The sequence below is a fragment of the Paralichthys olivaceus genome, chromosome 20 (genome assembly GCF_024713975.1).
Source record: "Paralichthys olivaceus isolate ysfri-2021 chromosome 20, ASM2471397v2, whole genome shotgun sequence".
Classification (NCBI taxonomy): domain Eukaryota; kingdom Metazoa; phylum Chordata; class Actinopteri; order Pleuronectiformes; family Paralichthyidae; genus Paralichthys; species Paralichthys olivaceus.
The window spans coordinates 11,801,108-11,818,767 of NC_091112.1; the positions used below are offsets into that span (position 1 = coordinate 11,801,108).

General features: G+C 40.8%; 1 protein-coding gene across 2 annotated transcripts in view; it reads right to left on the reverse strand.

Moving 5' to 3' along the window:
- LOC109631576 (electrogenic aspartate/glutamate antiporter SLC25A13, mitochondrial) overlaps nt 1-17,362 on the reverse strand; it is a 45,063-nt gene extending 27,701 nt beyond the window's left edge. Inside the window, exons 1-6 of one of the 2 annotated variants that reach the window (XM_069516921.1) lie at nt 17,234-17,359; nt 15,698-15,751; nt 15,408-15,550; nt 9,369-9,484; nt 5,743-5,882; nt 573-719 (exon numbers count right to left, since the gene is read on the reverse strand). In XM_069516921.1, the coding sequence (XP_069373022.1) occupies nt 573-719; nt 5,743-5,882; nt 9,369-9,484; nt 15,408-15,550; nt 15,698-15,751; nt 17,234-17,245 (612 nt within the window). In that variant the 5' untranslated portion in view covers nt 17,246-17,359. Of the gene's footprint in view, nt 1-572; nt 720-5,742; nt 5,883-9,368; nt 9,485-15,407; nt 15,551-15,697; nt 15,752-17,233 lie in introns of both variants that reach the window. The other variant, XM_069516922.1, reaches the window with a different exon arrangement.
- Nucleotides 17,363-17,660: the final 298 nt, after the last annotated feature.

A 17,660-nucleotide genomic window follows, 5' to 3' on the forward strand; every position in this document is an offset into this window, starting at 1 on the left:
AAAGGAGGAGAGAAGAGAGAGAGGACGGATGAGAGGCGACAGAAAAGGTAAAAGAGGCAGCGGACGACATGAGAGAAAGACAGCTGGAGGGAAAGCCACGGTGTTTGGTTGTGGGAGTGTGAAAGAAAGAAGCGAACGCAGGGAAGAGAAAACAAAAGAAAGGAGGGAGGGAGAAAGGAGAAAACAGTCCAACCTCTTTTTAGTCATGTCACGTTTGATATCTGAATTTAAAAATGAAATCAGTCGCAAATACAGATGCATGTAAATGTGCTCTTTATGAAACATTGTTTAATTTGTGCATTATCTCGTATTTATTCGGTCAAAGATTTGGTTGATAATTCACTGTATCACACGCTTAGAATACATTCACCTGTATCATGGCCCAGAAAATTTACAACTAAATTATTCCTGAATTAAAGTGTCCTAAATAAAGTGCAATATTTTTGATCATGTAATGATAAAAAAAAAATCACACCTCCCAGGTAAACTTACCATTTTAAACCAGTCTAACTTTTTGGCTCAGTGAAACAAATAGATATGAGAACGCCACAGAACCAAACAAAAAAACCCACCGCCACGAGGCATTCCTCCACAAAGGGCGTGAGCATGTGTGGCCGGATGGTGACCATGATGTCCCTGAAGTCCAGAGCTGAGATGGAGCCGCTGTGGGCTTGATCCCGCTGGATAAAAGCCTGTCGCGCATGTTCCAGCTGCATCTCCTGGAAGAAGGGAGTGGAGAGAAGAAAGGAGGCGAGGCTAGGTGTTAGATCATACAGTAATTGAATATTATTGCACACACAAGTGGGTCATACACCTCTTTACGTTGCCTTCATAAATTAAAATCCACATAAGCTCACACGCATAAACACATATGTATAAAAACACAAGCGTTTACTTTGATGGGCCCCCTGGTACTGTCCCCCCTCTTGTTCAGTTATGGGGAGCCAGAGTTTGGCCAGGCTTCAGCCTCGTCTCCTCGGCCCAACAGCGGTTTGCCTACTGTGAGGCGTCACTTGGGCTTTTCACACCATCCCCAAGTCCCTATTAAGCCCATTTGAGGGAGAGACATACACACACAGAGACGTGCACACACAGGAAAAAACGGCTAATCACCTAACTGCTCACTTTGTCGCTCTTCTTGCACACGCGTACACACAAAGGTCCACAGGGACAACAGCAGGCTGTGGTGGGGACGGATCCCACAAGGCCTTTGAAATTAGCAGCCATTATCAGTACCTGTAACCACAAGTCTACAGAGAGAGGCAGTAAACAAACCGCTGCCACCGAGGCTTTCTCTGTCTTACAACGAGACACTCTGTCACAGCAAGACAGGGTTATCAGAACAATAATAATCCACAAAGAGTCATTGAGAAACACGGCCCTGAGTATTAAGGACAGCCAGCTCTGACTGATTGATTCGGCTGTTGACTCACCTGAAGTGAATTATGGCTTTTAGGTCAAGAAAGCAATACAGCAAAGAAAATCATCAGGGTTTTGTTTTTTTATGTACAACGCTTGTGACCAATGGCAACACAATACAAAGGCCTGGATGACTCACCCTTCAGAACATTAGAGTTATATACATGTTTACTCAACTGAAACAGTCATGTAACAAAAGGCTTCTATTGTTATTCTCTAGTGTCGTTTCCAACATACACAAAGAGCTGAAATGATTAGCTGATCGACAGAAAATTGATCTGCAACCATTTTCATATTCAATTGATCTTTTTTATAATTTTTTCAGTAGAAAAAAATGTATCAAATGTTTTGATTTGGTAGGTGTTCTTTTATTCTTATATTCTTTCATTTTATTCATATATACATATCTTTGGTTTTCGAAATGTTGATGTGATCTGAATATTATAATTTTTACAAACAATATTAACAATTTCTCACATTTCTTCTCATTTAAAATACTAAATGATTAATTGATTAATTGAGAAATAATCAGTAGATTTATTAATAATGAATTGTGTATGTGCAATAATATAAAATATTTCTGTAAAAAAAGCATCATCCTGCTAAATTAAGTAGATTTATTATACACAGTTGCATAAATACAAACTAACAAGAATTAAATCCAGTAGGAACACATTGAACACTGGACATTATTTTTACAAGCCGCAATGTTTAATCCTGAACATGCATGACATTAATCAATTGATTGATTCAGATGTTATTGTCATAAATACAACTCAAAAAAGTGGTATTAAAACAACACAAAACCCTATGAGATGACTTATTGTTGCGCTGAATTTGAGTGATATTCCACTGACAGCATAACTGATCGAACTCTAAATTCACGGCGCCCAGGAGAAATGACTGGGGAAGAGTGACATTTACACAAAGCTGAATGGAGACCGGAGGGGAGTAAGAATAGACATTGCAACAAAAGAGCCAGATTTGCGAAAACAGCAAATGTAGCAGTCATGTGTCAGTATCACCTATGAGCACAGCGGGTGCTCCAGGGAGTGTATGAGCGAGTGGAAGGCAAGGAAACGAAGAGGGACTGACACAAGTAAACACTTCCAAAGTAAATAAGGTGAGATATTTTGGTGTCAGCATCCTGGATGTCTTGACTCACTTCTCCGGTCGGTTGTGAGTAGGTCAAAGCACTTTGGTGAGAAATAAACTGGGAAGAGGGGAAAAAGAAGGAGAGCTAAATATCTAAAGTCAAAAACAAAAGGAAGGTGAAGAAATGATTTGTGTTTCCTGTGTCTTGTGTACAAAAATAAGGGTAAACATTCATCTGTGTGTTTGTGTCCTCGGTAAATGACGAAAATGAAAAATTAGATCCCATTTTTTTTGGACAAGTCAAAAGTCTAAAAAGCCACTCTGCAACCACACAGATCAACAAAACAACTGTGGTCCGGGGGATGGAGCAGTTTATAGTCTCAGCCTCTTAAAACTTTAACTTGTTGCAACTGTATGAGTGTTTCAGGGATATGGTTTTTATTTAGGAGGAGAGTGAGGCAGGAGACATAAAGCTGGGGGCTTAAGACAGCCAACGAGAGACCGCCGAGGCATTTGCAGTCGCTTTAATTGTCCTTGGACAAGAATAAAAACACATGACAGGCCACCTCTGTTTGTTTTCAATGGCTGCGATTCTCTTCCCCCTTCTCTTCAAAACTTAAACAACAGATTTGAACGGAGCACGATCGTTGCTCTCTTTTCCAATCTCTGCTTCTCATCAGCACGGGGCTAAAGTTATTATAAGGAGAAGCCTAAGCACAACTGCCCATTTACATGTGTGCCACTGAGCCCTCGACACAGTGATGGTAAGGGCTGCCCACTGATTCTTGGGGGAGTCAAACATATAATTGGGACTTTTAAAATCCCAGCAATGCCAACAATTTGCTTTTTTTTTTTTTTGAGTACTTAGGAAAGAAGTGGGACATGTGGTGTCCCCTCCATGTAATTCAAGCCCTTTACTTGCCAGCATTTATAATATGGGCTTAAGTGTGCCACTGTGTGCCACTTCTCTGGACATCGGTAAAACCACTGCCAGAGACAACACCACGCTGACAATGCGGAGCCGAGCCTTGGACAGCTTCCACGCACGAGACGAGAAAAATGCATGTAATTGGTGAGAATCTCTGGCTTCCATCAAGGCAGTAATTGGCCAGAGAGAGCCCTTGTGAGAAATATGCGGTGCAAACGTTTTCCCCGATAATCCCATCTTGTGAGCATCTGGCAGTGGCGTGGTTACAATGGTAGAAAAAACACAATAAACACATGCATGTATGGCAGGAAGAGGAGGATATAAAGGATGGGAACATTCCTGGAGGGGAAAGAAGTTGGGTGATAGGAAATTATAAAAATAAGTGAGAAATATTCAGAAAATGATGTGCGGGTTGCTTTGAACCACTTTCTGAGAACTTCTATAGCTGCACAGTGTAGTTTTCTTTAAGGCTGCCATTTACAAAGGCTTAACAAGGGTATCATAACAACACTGTGTAGTAGTGCAGCCATAAAGTATGTGGTAATTGCACAGGTTTAAATTCTGCTTCAGGAAATGTTTCAGTGACAATCCTAATTGCCTTGTCATCAATCACTTTAGTCACTGATAACACGCTATAGGAGTGAACTGCCAATACCTGAATTTCACTTGTAACTATAATTGCAGCAAGTAATGTACCATTACAGTGTCTCATTAATGTGACTTAATTTATTAGAGCCCACAACATCATTAAAGCTATCAAGTTAAATATTTTACAAAGTAAAAGTAAAGTTCTAAAGGTAGTAAATGATAGAAAGAAAGATTCTCTGTGGAACATTGCTTACCTACAAAGAGAGGCATCATGTAAAAAAATGTATAATAACTTCTGCCATTTATTAAGGCATGAATCAAAAGCTATGAAAAATGATCAAATACAGAGAGCATAAGCAGGAAATGTGCATTTCATAGTTGAGCAATGAGAGCGGCTGGCTGCTGGCCTGCCGCTGTGAAGAGCTGGAAACCACGGAGTGACTGACTGAGAGAGAACTGGGCACGCTGTCAATGCAAAGTACAGCATCTACTGGCCACAACGCCACACAATTACACTCGTGCACGCGCAAACACACACACACACACATACACACACACAAAGGATAAAAGAATCACATACAAACACTGACACAAACACAGTTGCATAAGGCTTTTATGCCGCTGCTCACACATCCACTGGAGTAGATAAGTAAGACACACACATATATAGATCCACACATATTTATAGGCACACACTCTATATGTTCGCACACACCAGGACACATACATATAACAATATCCCAATATCAATGCGCTGCTGCCCACTGTGTGTAAGCCATCTGGTCTAAGTTAAGTGTAATATAAAAAGCTCATTCAAATACATGGTGAGTGTGGATGCAAACTTGGCACAGCTCTGGCTCTCTCACCCACCCCCTCCACCACCTCTCCCTGGCTTGGGCATGATTTAAGTCTAGACATCATATTGGAAAATGGCTCACACGCCACAAACACACGAAGAATATTCCAGCGATACTATTTATGGAGGTAGAACTTTTTGTCTCTATACCTGCTCGAGAATAGGTGGAGCAGGGTTATGATTAGGTGTACGTCAGCTAATGAAAAACAAATGCAGAAAATTTCCCCAAATATATAAGGAAACCTCAGTGTTTCATTAATGACTAATGTGGACAATATGGAGGGCTGTGTTTAAGAGGGATAAAAAAGCAGTGTGTATGCACATTTGTCTGCACAAGCTGAGATAAATATCTAACAATACAGTTGCATATATACCATTACATATAAAATATGTGAGGATAAAGAAATGTGTATGCGCACATAAACTGGTTGATTCAAATGTATTGACTCTCACTGATTGTCAGTTAGACAAAAAGGCTAAAGAAAGAAACGCATAGTTGGGCGATATAGCCAAAAATGATATCAAAATTAAAATGTTCATGTCAGATAAAATGATAAATGTCACATTATTTCTTTTCAGTTTAAAAGGACATTTTGGTCCTGAGTGAAGGTTGTGGTTTTAAACTCTTCTTTATGAGCAGAGAATGACAAACACTAGATGAACAGCAAAACATTTTACAAATCTGAAGTAGGACCTTTATAAGTAAACCTCCTCTCTGTGCTTACACAAGACATCAGCAATACATTGATATATATATATAACTTTTGTTATATTGCTCTTCATGACAATCATACTGTGATAATTACTGAAGTTGTTTTAACGCCCCAGCTCTACAGGCAAACAGCACAAAACCTACCAGGAGGAACTGGGTGAACTCTCCGTAGCCAAGCTGCTTGTCCCTCTGTGTTCCAAAGTGCAGCTGTATGAACTCACAGTCCCAGTTGAAGGGGATGTGCTGGTGGATGGTCGTCTGGCTGAAGACCTGCTTCACATCCTCTGCAGGGGAGATTAAAAAAAGAGAGACAAGCACCTGCTTTAATAAATGATAACTAGAGCAACAACTATGAGGCAGTGTAGAAGCATTTCCAAGGAAGAAGTCGGATCTTCTATACAGTTAATGAAGCAACACAACTGTTATATTACTGCTAAATGTACAGCTAATTCTAACATTTTATATTGTTTCTCCAATTGTATCATCCTATAATTATGTTGGAAGGGTGCGTCAGGGATGAACCCATTAAATATTAATGTGGATCCAAAATGTATTTTCTTTCTTTAACATTGTGTGTTTTTCAACATTTTCATTGATTTCTCAGAGAATAATTTATGGATCTTGATTTTTAAAAATCAGGCATGTTTAAGGGACTGATATTTATGACTGCGTGCAATTTGACACAGGTTAATTTGCTAAGTAACAGTTATAGTCATAACTGTGTCAAATGGCCATAGATGCTATAAAGTAGAACACTCTCCTCTGAAAGAGAGTAGAAATATAAAGTAACATTAATTGGAAGCACTGAGGTAAAAGCACATCAAAAACAAGACTTCAGCCAATGATTTCCTGTGTTAAAATACAGAAAACTTAACCAATGACGCAACAATTTTCTTTTCAAATTTATTACGAGTATTGAATAGTTTTGTTAAGGTTTAACACAATAAAACCCACTTTTAAAGCAAATTACTTTACATTGACGATGCATAAAACTTCTCCCTGCACATTCAGCTTTTCATAACAAACAACCATCAGGTTTTTAGTTTTCAAAGTCTTGTGAGTCAGGTCTTAACAAATTGCATATGTTTCCTATCTTGTGGCTAACATTAGCAATTATTTGATTTTGGTGGGGGAGAGTGATTATTTCTGACAAATGTCAACATCAATCTCAAGAACACGATTCCACCCTGAAAGAAAATTTCCCAACTCTAAATCTTGAATGAACGCGTCTTGAGTGACACATTGCAGAACTTGTTTGAGCCTTGCAGGGCTCTGCGTTCAGGAGGAGAAGTCTTTCCTTCTCACTTGTGTTCCTCTGCCTGAACCCTCTAAGCCTCTGCAGCCAGTGGAGTGGAGAGACACTGAACATGAGTCCTAAATTACAGCCTTACTAAAGAAACAAAAACAAACCGATAGAGTGACCTGTTTCTTATTACCAAACAAGCCGCGCTGAACGAGTGCAGAAAGGAAAAGGAGGAAAGAAACAACTTTTTTATCAAGACAGACAGGGAGGGAAGAAGGGAAAGAGAGAAAGGTGATATTTACCTCAGCTCAGAGTTACCTTCAGAAGAAAGACAGCTCGGCTATTGTTTTTTTTACACTTTAATGAGGCAATAAATATACAGCCTTTAACTCTTTAAAGGAGAGGCCGGTCCACAGCCTGCCGTTTATATCATCAGCCTTTATAGACCTGTCAACACTCAGTCCTCTTTCAGTTTTTTCTTTTTTTTTGTCTTTTCAGGCTGAGACACAACTGCATTTCATATGTCATGTTACGTTTTTTATGAACTCAGCATTCCACCAAATTATGCATTTCATTTTTAAGTGCTAAAAACTCACAGCGCTTAGCCGCCTGTGCTTAACTGAAATTACTCAGGTTATTATCAAATTAAAATGGCTTTACAGAAAAATTAAATAAAAAGAAATCAGAGCACAGACATTTATTGCATGGGAGAACAAACTGGTCTTTTAATGCAACCTGCGCTGCAGCAATGTTTTTAATAGGTCATAAAAAAGCGAGTTCTTTATGTTCTTTAATCTAATGAACGGCAAAGAGAAAAAGAGAGAAAGGAGAAAAAAAGGGAGAATTCTGTAATGTATCACAATAAAGCAACTTTGACAAGTCTATAATCTCAGTCACAAGTTATTTGCTTTTCATGAAATGGTATCCCGATGAAAGTGGCAGACACTGGAGTCAGTGTTTGTGCATGGCGTGATGTGTGTTATGTTTTTCATGCAATTTTCCACTTGTGTGTGAGTCTCATAGTGCACAGGCATTGGGATATTCATTAACCTTTGGGAGACGCAGAAAAACAGCAGCCCTTTTAATTGCCACCAAGACAACGTCACTCTAATTGATCCTTTTAAATATGAAAATTTACATATATGCATATATAATCAGCAATGATCTTGCACCCTGTCGACAGCAACAATTAAAATGAAATTCACTTACTCTTCACTGTTTGCGAGCAGGACGTGTGCGCCGCATTTCAAATCAAGCCTAATGTGCTGACGCCTCGCACACCTACAGAAGGCTGGCATTTGACTTGTTTAAATCAATTAGGCAAATGTGAAATAAGCAACGAGTACAAATGTCTTTGCCTTTCACCTCAGAGCTTCCAGGCATCAGAGTAATGGTGCCAATCATGTGTACACACACACACACACACACACACACACACACGTAGAGTTACCCACCCACCTCCTCCAGTTACATTATTTTTGTTTGTGGATGTGACCAAGACAGAGAAGATGAGCAGAGTTCAGACCCCACATAAATAAAGAGGACTTTGCATGCAAACTTCTTCAGTGGCACTTTTAAGAGGGACCCTCTGTGCTCTGTTTGGACTGGATAAAAATGTCTGCAGATGCAGAAACAGATGCAGTGTTGAGACCGGAACTTTAATTTTATGTTTACATAACACCATTAGTCCCAATGCATCCTGATTCAAGTTTTCAAGTGACTGGGACACACATTAAAACCCTGAATATAAGAACTGGCAGAAAGATGAGTTTTTTGTCAAATAATCAAAGAAGAACATGTATATCACCATAACATAGTTTCCCTAATAAATAACATGAGGAGATGGAGTAATCCAGATTTTTAAAATAAATGAAATAAAGGCAAAATTATAGTTACTAGTATATGAAAAACTAACTCCCAGAAGAGTGAAGACATCACTAAAAAGGCTCTGAGATCCATGAATTATTCCCTGCTGAAAAGGCTCAAAAAATGTAATACAAGGTGTAATCTCTACTCGACTTCCAACATCTTAGTAATATTTAAGTAAGAAGTATGTATATAGTACTGTTTTGTGTTAAGAAATGTTTCATTCAACATGGAACGGAAGATGGAGTCTTCGCCCAGAAATCCTCTGTCTACACTGGAGGCCCCAAAATATTAGCCGTTGCCCCCAGAGGCTAAGCCATCATCACGTGATAGCCAATGGGCTTCAAGAGTGGCCCATATCCCATCAAGTTTTATGGAAATCCATTGAGTAGTTTTTGCATAAACACGCTGGAAAAAATATCAACGCACAGAGGTGAAAAGATAATCTCCTTGGCACAGGTGATAAATAAATAAAAGAAATATTTTAAAGTGGTGGGGAAAAATTCTCAGATCATTAGTTTCTGAGGTTTGTGTTTTTTAAGGATGAGTATAATATCTCTTGTAAGGTGCAGCACAGCACCTGTAGGATAATACATGCTAACAGTTGCACACAAAGAACATTGTTCACTAATTCTGTAAGTCAGAGGCAGGAGTCACTCACCAAAAGCGGTCGCTCCATTGCCCGCGTTATCAAACAGCAGGAAGGCAACCATGAAGAGGGAGTCCGGGGCACACAGCACCGACTCAAATGCTACGAACTCCTGAAAGGAGATCAACCTGAAATAAGAGAGGAGGGCAGACAGAAAGAAGACACGTAGGACTGTTAAAGACTGTAAAATACTGTCTTTTTTCAATGTATTACTGCGGTATTTTGTTTCCTGTATAAATACTTAATCAGTTACAGATTTCAAATACAGAGTCACTGATCTTCATTTAACAGTACCTAGTAAAGACCTAGAATAATATTAAATAAAAAAAAAACAAGTTGTTTTAACACTGCCTTGAACTAAAACACTAGTACACTTAGACAACCTATCAATCTGCGCTACATGTAATTCAAGCTTCCTTTTAGTCGGTAGTCTGTTCTTCCATATGTAATGTCATAAATTCATCGAGTGTGACAGCGAGAAAAGAAAACATTTTAAAGAGCTCAGTGTGTGTTCCCGGTTTGAGCTGGCAGCTGGTATAGAAAGGGCCAACTTTACAACAGCAAGGGGAGAAAAATGATTAAATATGAAGTTTCATATTTCAGTGTGCCATTTTAAACAAGTAGACATGCAAGGAGGGAGTTGGGAGACATAAAATACAGTATAATTCAATTCAGCATCAACAGAACACGATATTAAGTTGATGTGTAGAAGTCAAGAGAAGGCAAGGAGGGAAATAATGTATGGTTACCAGTTTAATGGTATACCGTGGTACAATTCCTAACTGTTAGGTGTACCATTTCAACCTTTAATTACCATGATGATTTGGTTGATTCTGACCAGCATCAACCAAAGTTAACAAGTCTCCAAGACACAGCTGCAGCAAGAACAACATATGTTGTGTATTTTAAAAACGTGGCAGGACCATGCAGCAGGCGGTGTCAGAGCAACAGATTTATTTCAGTTGACTAAGTCAGAGGTTTGCTTTAAAGGCGCAGGTGGACCAGGCAGGTGGACCAGGCAGGTGGACCAGGCAGGTGGACCAGGCAGGTGGACCAGGCAGGTGGACCAGGCAGGTGGAGGCCTGGAGCAGCAGGAGGGCTGGTAGCACTCTGGCCATAGCTAGTAACTGCTAGCATCCACTCTTGTCAAATTGTGTGATATTTTGTCCTGTCCTGAAAATTGGGGTCAACTTCTGTTTTTAAGGTGATGAGTTGTTATCCGTCTCTCCTCCACTACTGCGTGAAAGTTTTGAAGTTTTTCTTTGGATTCTTTCCAGACATCATTATTTGTATCTATCTGAAATCTACTCTGCTCTATATTAGCATTTTGGTCACTTTAATCGTGATACAACATTTTCACACAGCTTGTGTTTCATCTCCAGACACAAGTTGTGAGTTGACAGATCTTTTTCCAAGCTTATCTGTGTTGTGTTATTATATCCTGTCCCCCTATAGTCACACAAGTACCCACTGGCATCATCAACAAGATAAAAATAATAATAACAACGAACATAAACATCGCTATTGTGTGAACCCACTGAGAGCTCCCTTGGGAGACTCCTGCTGTGGGGAACTGGACCACGCAGTCTCGCCTTTATTTAGGTCCTGGATCGCAGTCGCAACAAGTCCATTATGAATCTCACAAATGGATCTGATAATTACAGGAGGGGGTCAGTGCTAATGAGCAGTCCCCGAGCATCCATTTATTAAACCTATTTCAATTTTCATGGGGGGAGTGTGTAGAGGAAGGGGGGGTTGTAATGATTACAGTTTCCTTGTAGCTTTAATTAATTATGCTACTGATGAAATTTTGAAATGTTTGTTTGGACGAGGATCGTGTAGGGTTTGGATATGGGTGCTTATGTGCATCTTTATACTTGCATGTAGAGAAATACTGCATATATGAAACTGACAGAGCAAATGTACTGGTTCTGAAATAAAACCAAGAAAAGGGACATAATTGCTGAGAACCGGAAAGGCTTTGTAAAGGTTGAAAAGCACTGTTCAGATTACTGGCTTTAAAGTCTTTTCAATGTCGACTGCAAAGATGTTACTCCTCCCTTCAAATGTTCAAGAAAAAGAAATGAGTAAGAAAACAGTGAATACAAAACACTCAAATTAAAAACTGCTTTCTGTACAAACCCAGAAACGCATACTTGTATAATACAAGGCAGGAGTGCACTAGAAAAAATGTGTGTGTTGGAGAGGGAGGAACTGAAAGAAATATGGTGAAGGATTAACAGTGAGCTTAAAGATTGCTACCTGGGGTCGTTGTTTAAAATAGAAGACAAATCTTTTTTATTAACAATGCAGCTCATTATTAAGAGCAGGCTGCTGCTAACAGCAAGGAGGTGAAAGAGGGCACAAAAGCACACAGCTGTAACTGTGGATGAACTGTTAAAAACAAGGCCAATGCCATCGCTGCTAACACAGCTGGAGTATTATCAAACTCTCCAATAACGATCATTCCTTTGTGACTCATGTACAGTTCACTCAGAGATTTTACCCCAGATAGGCTAATAGAGGAGTTGAACCAGGCTCAGGCAGCAAAAGTCTCAGCAACAGTTTCCCAGACAGGGCCAAGGGGGTGGGGGGGTGGGGGGAATCTTATTTCTTTCTTTTTTTCTTTACATTCATCAATTGACATGCACGCTGGTCATCCCGTCTGTGTTTTCCCAGACATGGATAATCAGCATATTAGTGTAACTGAGCGGGCTGTTGATCATGGAAGGGGGGGATTGGACCACGGTTTAGAGCGGGGGACTCCAGACAAGATCCAGGGGGCATCTCTATAACACACACACACACACACACACACACACACACACATAAGAAACATTCCACATTACTCTCAAGCATTTACACACACAGCTCCATAGCCGGGGATGAAGCTTATGATGGTTGATTAGCAGCGCCATGACGGCTGCGAAATGATTACCATGGGAGAGGAGGGGGGAGAAGCCATCGTTTTTGCTATGTGGGCCCATCCCCGACGAGACACTCAATAATCAAATCAAACCGACAGCATCTCCCAACCATCAACTGCTGTGGCATGTGTCCAGGGCTGCCCAATCCGTGTACGCAGCCCGAGATGAACTTCAGGAGACGAGGCTAATGTGATACTGTGGCGTCTCTTCAGCATACTGTGTGCTTACATAATTCTGCATGACTTTATTACATCTTTAAACAGACACAGACATATGCCTGAAATCATCAAGACATAAATAAAGACTTGATTCCAGCATGTTTCCTCAGATGACAGCTGAATTATGCTTCTGTTATGATGCCAATACAACACGATCTAAACTGTCTCTGATACTTCTGTCCAAACTCCATCCTCTATTCCTTCTATTTTTGTTTGTTTTTTCACTCTCACATCTCCATCACCCCGCTTTTATCGCTCTGTCTCTTCCCAGCAGGCATCTAAATACGCTCCCCTGAACCAAAAGCCGGGCTCGGAAACATTGTTTACATGCAACATAAATGCATGTTGCTTTGGCCCCGCTGATAGAAAAGACATGTCTCCTTTGTTGATAGTGAGAGAGACGGGCCTGGATGTAACTTCAATAATCCCCTGTCGCTGGCATCTTGGCATTGTTACCGACAGCCTTCCACCCGCCCAGAGCATGCTCTTACATAGACTTGCGCACACAGACACACCCCAAACACACACACACACATACGCACACCCAGGTGAGTGCAAGATGCCGGGATCTGTTCGGTTTGTAAAAGTGGACACCCACCAGCCCTGATACCAGAATGGCCACAGCAGCGTGGAGACTGCTATTTTCCCAGCATGCTCCCTTAACAAAGTTTTTTTTTTTCTTCCAAGAGTCTATGGGTGAAAGTGTTTTCACACTTGAACAGATGCTTCTATCAAAATATCAGAGGGGAGAAGGAATAGAGAAGCAGAAAGGTAGGCAGTGTGAAACAAAAAGGAGGGAAAGCAGAGTGCATTAAGGTACGTGAGGGGATAAAGACAAGAGACAAGGGGGGAGAGAGCATGTAAAGAAAGTTAAAAGAGAAGAGAGGACATAAATAAGTGGAGTGAAAGAGCAAAATCTTAACACTGTGTTGTAATACACAAAATATTTTATCCCTGAATAACTCTGCACCCTCCACCGCCTCAACTCTCTCTCTTTCTCTCTCTCCTTATGTGTTTATTTATCTATCTATCATGTCTGTGTCTCTATCTTACTGGAGGCAGCAAGAATAAGAGGCAGAGCAGTGATTTCCACATAACAGATTGTTACAACTGTCACTATATCCCCCTGATTTACACAGTCATGGGAGAGGTAGTCACACAAATGCATTTTCACTGTTTACACCCTGGCATCTAAGTAAAATTTCTATCACACGGATGCAGTCCAACAGAAAAAGAACCCCATCCGACCCCCTGTTATATCTATTACTCATATCATTGAAATGCAGCCATACCTGGCAAAAAAACTGCAGCAGGCGCACATGCTTCAAATATATTACGCTCATATCGCAACAAATACTTATTGTTCACATACATATTTGCATGAGATGGAGTGAGCTGGATGGAAAATGCAGTCATTTAAGTGGTTTGTTTTGTCTTGCTTCCTTTTCTTTTCACGAGTTTCGCATGGCTCTGCGCTTGAAAAACAAAGCATTTGTGTTTTTTTCTATTTGCTTTGTGTTCACAGGTCGGCGGAATAATCATCTGCACTCGTCTTATCACTTACAGGATCCATCAAAAATGATACATTAAAGTCTGAGTATTATAACGCCTTTACAGCATCAACTGTAAAAAATAAATCACATCTAAACAAAGGTCCAAACATTATTTGGGAGAACAGGGATAAAAAAATACTTTTTTTCCTGTTTTGCCCCCATATCATTTCCATTCCCCTCCACAAAACCAAAATGAGGTTTAGATACAAAGCCTGGGCCATGGGTTCCTAATAGATTTACCCTGATGCCACGGCCACCATTTATCCTGCTCCAGAGCTGCACAATGCAACGGAGTGCTCCTGAATAGCGTGGGCAATTACAGTGCACGTGTGTGTGCGTGTGTGTGTGTGTGTGTGTGTGCGTGTGTGTGCGTGTGCCTTCTATCTCTTTTTTCAATTCCATAAACCCCCACTCAGTGTCCTCTGCACACACACCTTAAAGCAGATGTAATAACACAAAACTACGCAGCCTGTGCACTTTGCTCTTTGAAGAAGCCCAGGTGGTTACCATGGCAATGTAGTTTTTTTTTTTTTTTTTTTACTTACCCTAACATTTTATTACCCATCATTATGTATCATTAAATACATACATATTAATGTAAAAAAAAAAACAGGGGTGATGGGGATGGGGGGAGGAGTAAGTGTGAAACTGGGGGTGTATCTACAAAGAAGGAAACACCTGAAAGGGGCCTTCAGTGGTTTGATGTCTCTGCTACATAATTCAGGTATGAACAACTCTCTGTGCATTTTTTACACCAAAGGATTCAATTGGAGGTTTGTTCGTAAAATGCAAAACAACACTAGAGAGGTATTCATGCGTGATCAAAGCGATACATAATGCAACGCTTTGATAAGAGTCTGTCACAGGCTAACTTCATAGTTGGCTTAATATTAATGAGAGGGGAGAAGTTTGTTGCATAAAGAGAGATTCCGCAGACAGTCAGATCAGCAAATGCTGCCAGAAATATTTGGTGGTTATGTCAAACCTCACAAGACATTATTTGGTTGGTTCATTTCACCATTTTGTAAAAAACCAACAGCTATATTTTTCAGATCTAGTGACAAATCAGTTTTCATCATCTCTTACGCTCTGTCCACACTATTAAAGATATTCTTTGTACCTCTTGTCCACAAGAAAGGTTTTTCAAGTCAGGAAAGATTTTACTTGTGTTTTTTTGCTTGTTTGAGCATTCACTGTCATTCGCGGTAACGCAGACAAGGCCTTACCACATCAGTTTTTTTCATACATTACAAACTAGAAGGATAATCTGACAATTTCAAAGTTAACCAGCATCTTAATTTATATGAAGTATCACATCACTTTATATTAAAAGTGAAATGTGTGAACACCAACCCATCTTTCTTCTGGTCCACCACTCCTGCAAGCAGCTTTGTGGCCTCTTCCGACAGCCGGATGTCTGTGTGGGCATTGAGGAAATGGCCCACAAAGTCCTGCGGCGACATGAAGTGCTCATCGTTCTTCTTTACACTGGCGTACTATAAAGAGAAAAACAGATACAGACAAGAGGACGGCCGCTGAGCTTTAGAATCTATACCAAAAAAACAACATAAATCAAACAATGAGTGAAAAGATTCTTTGGCAAGAAACAAACATAAAAGAACAATATATAAGTAAAACTCAACCTTTTCAAAAATGGCTTTCAGCTCAGTGGGGTCGGCCCTCCTAGGCAGAACTGCCTGCAAAAGAGAAAGTGAGTACTCTGTGAAAACAACTCTTATGGACACTGAGTGAACACAATAGTTGCAATGTATCAATATCACAGTCGTCATCCTGTTTTCTGCGACCCTCACAAACAACGTCTATCTGCATGTGACCCCTGCTTGAGGTGGTGGCCAGTTAAAGCTATGGTTGATAATCAAGGAAAAGCCAATGAGAGCAGGCTACACTTTGAAAATATACAACTGATACATCCCCACACCCACAGGCCCTCTTGTTAATGCTAAACCCCAAAACATATGAACGTGCACTGCCTGACAACTGCTAGAAGCCGACTTCTCTTAATAACTTCTGGCTATTGTCGCTGCTTCAGCAAAGTACGTGTCCCTGGCTGAAGAACGCCGGTCGTGTGCAGTGAGAGCACAATCATTTCATTTGGTGAGAATGAAATGATTGGTCGTGTGTATGACAGCTGCGAGGGCCACAGACCACAGTTATATTGACTGATACCTATCAGGGGGTGAAGAGGATTTCAACAAATATGATTAAGACATCAACAACAACTTAACAACCCTACCTTTAATAATATCACAGAATAACAAAATGTAAAACGCAAAACGCTATCATATGACTGTAATTAATTATTTTAAACTAAAGCTAAACTAACTAGCTTTTTACAAAGCCTGGCTACTGTATCCCTTTGTAAAAAGTTCTAGTCACTGAAGGAGTCAGTGAATTTCAAAACTTCTGGAAAGTGTCTGTGTTTTCTCTCAAACTTGATCTTGTTAGGCAGAAATCTGTTTTGCTGATCAGCTCGTGACCCCCCTTGATTCCTCCCGTGGCCCTTAGAGGGTCCTCAAACCTCTGTTTGGGAACCACTGCACAGAGGGTGATGCTGGAGCTGTTGTGATGTTATAAAAACTATTAATAAAAGCAGCTGGAAAGCAGGTGTTTAATCGTCCATGATAATAAAAGCTGATGTGAGCGTGTGAATTAAAGCAGTTTCTGAACATACTGGCTGTAAACAAAGCTCCTGGAAGCTCCTGGCACCTGCAGGTGGTTTATGACAGGATGCCATGACATGTAGCATGATGCTAACCAAGGTTACAGGTGGCTACAAACTGGTGAAGAGGAGGAGGAGGAGAAGGGGCCTGGGAGGAGCAGGGGGTGGATGAAGAGCAGCAACAACCACCGCTGCACTAAACATTATTATTGAAACAGCTCAGGCACTTTAACACTGTCAGAGAAAAGTACGTGAGGTAGCTAACAGGCTACAGTGAAGCCTCAATGTCATAGCTGTGAATGAGCAGCGTTAACCTCCAGCACATCCTCTTAACAAGCTAACAGACAGGGAGCAGGGCGGGGAGCTCCGGAGGAGACAGTCCCGGGACGTGAGCTACACGTCCCCGGCGAGGAGGCAGCCCCCTCCCGGGAGAGGACAACGTGTGTGTGTGCGAGAGGTAAAGTAAAAAAATAAAAATAAAAACTCCTCAGCTGCTTACCTTAGCTGCCATTGTTCAACAGAGTCACTGTCAGACCGTCCCGACCACTTCCTCCTGCGTGACCACGTTACCATGGAGATCACGCGCCGGTGCAGAGAGAGGAGGATGAGAGAGGATCAGCTGTGCACGTGGTGCGGAGCACGAGAGGTCATCTGGTCAGAGCACGTGTGAGTGTGTGCGTGTGTGTGTGTGTGTGTGTGTGTGTGTGTGTGTGTGTGTGTGTGTGCGTGTGTGTGCGTGTGTGTGAGTTGTATCTATGACTTGTGTTGAACTGTCACTAAACAACCATATAATATAAAGTGTGTAAGAACAATCACTTCCTGTCATAATGGATGGATGCAGATTAGATTCCCAATCTGCATATGCATAGTTGATGGGGGGGGGGGGGGGGGGGGGGCATTAAATTGTTTGATTCAATATTTATATA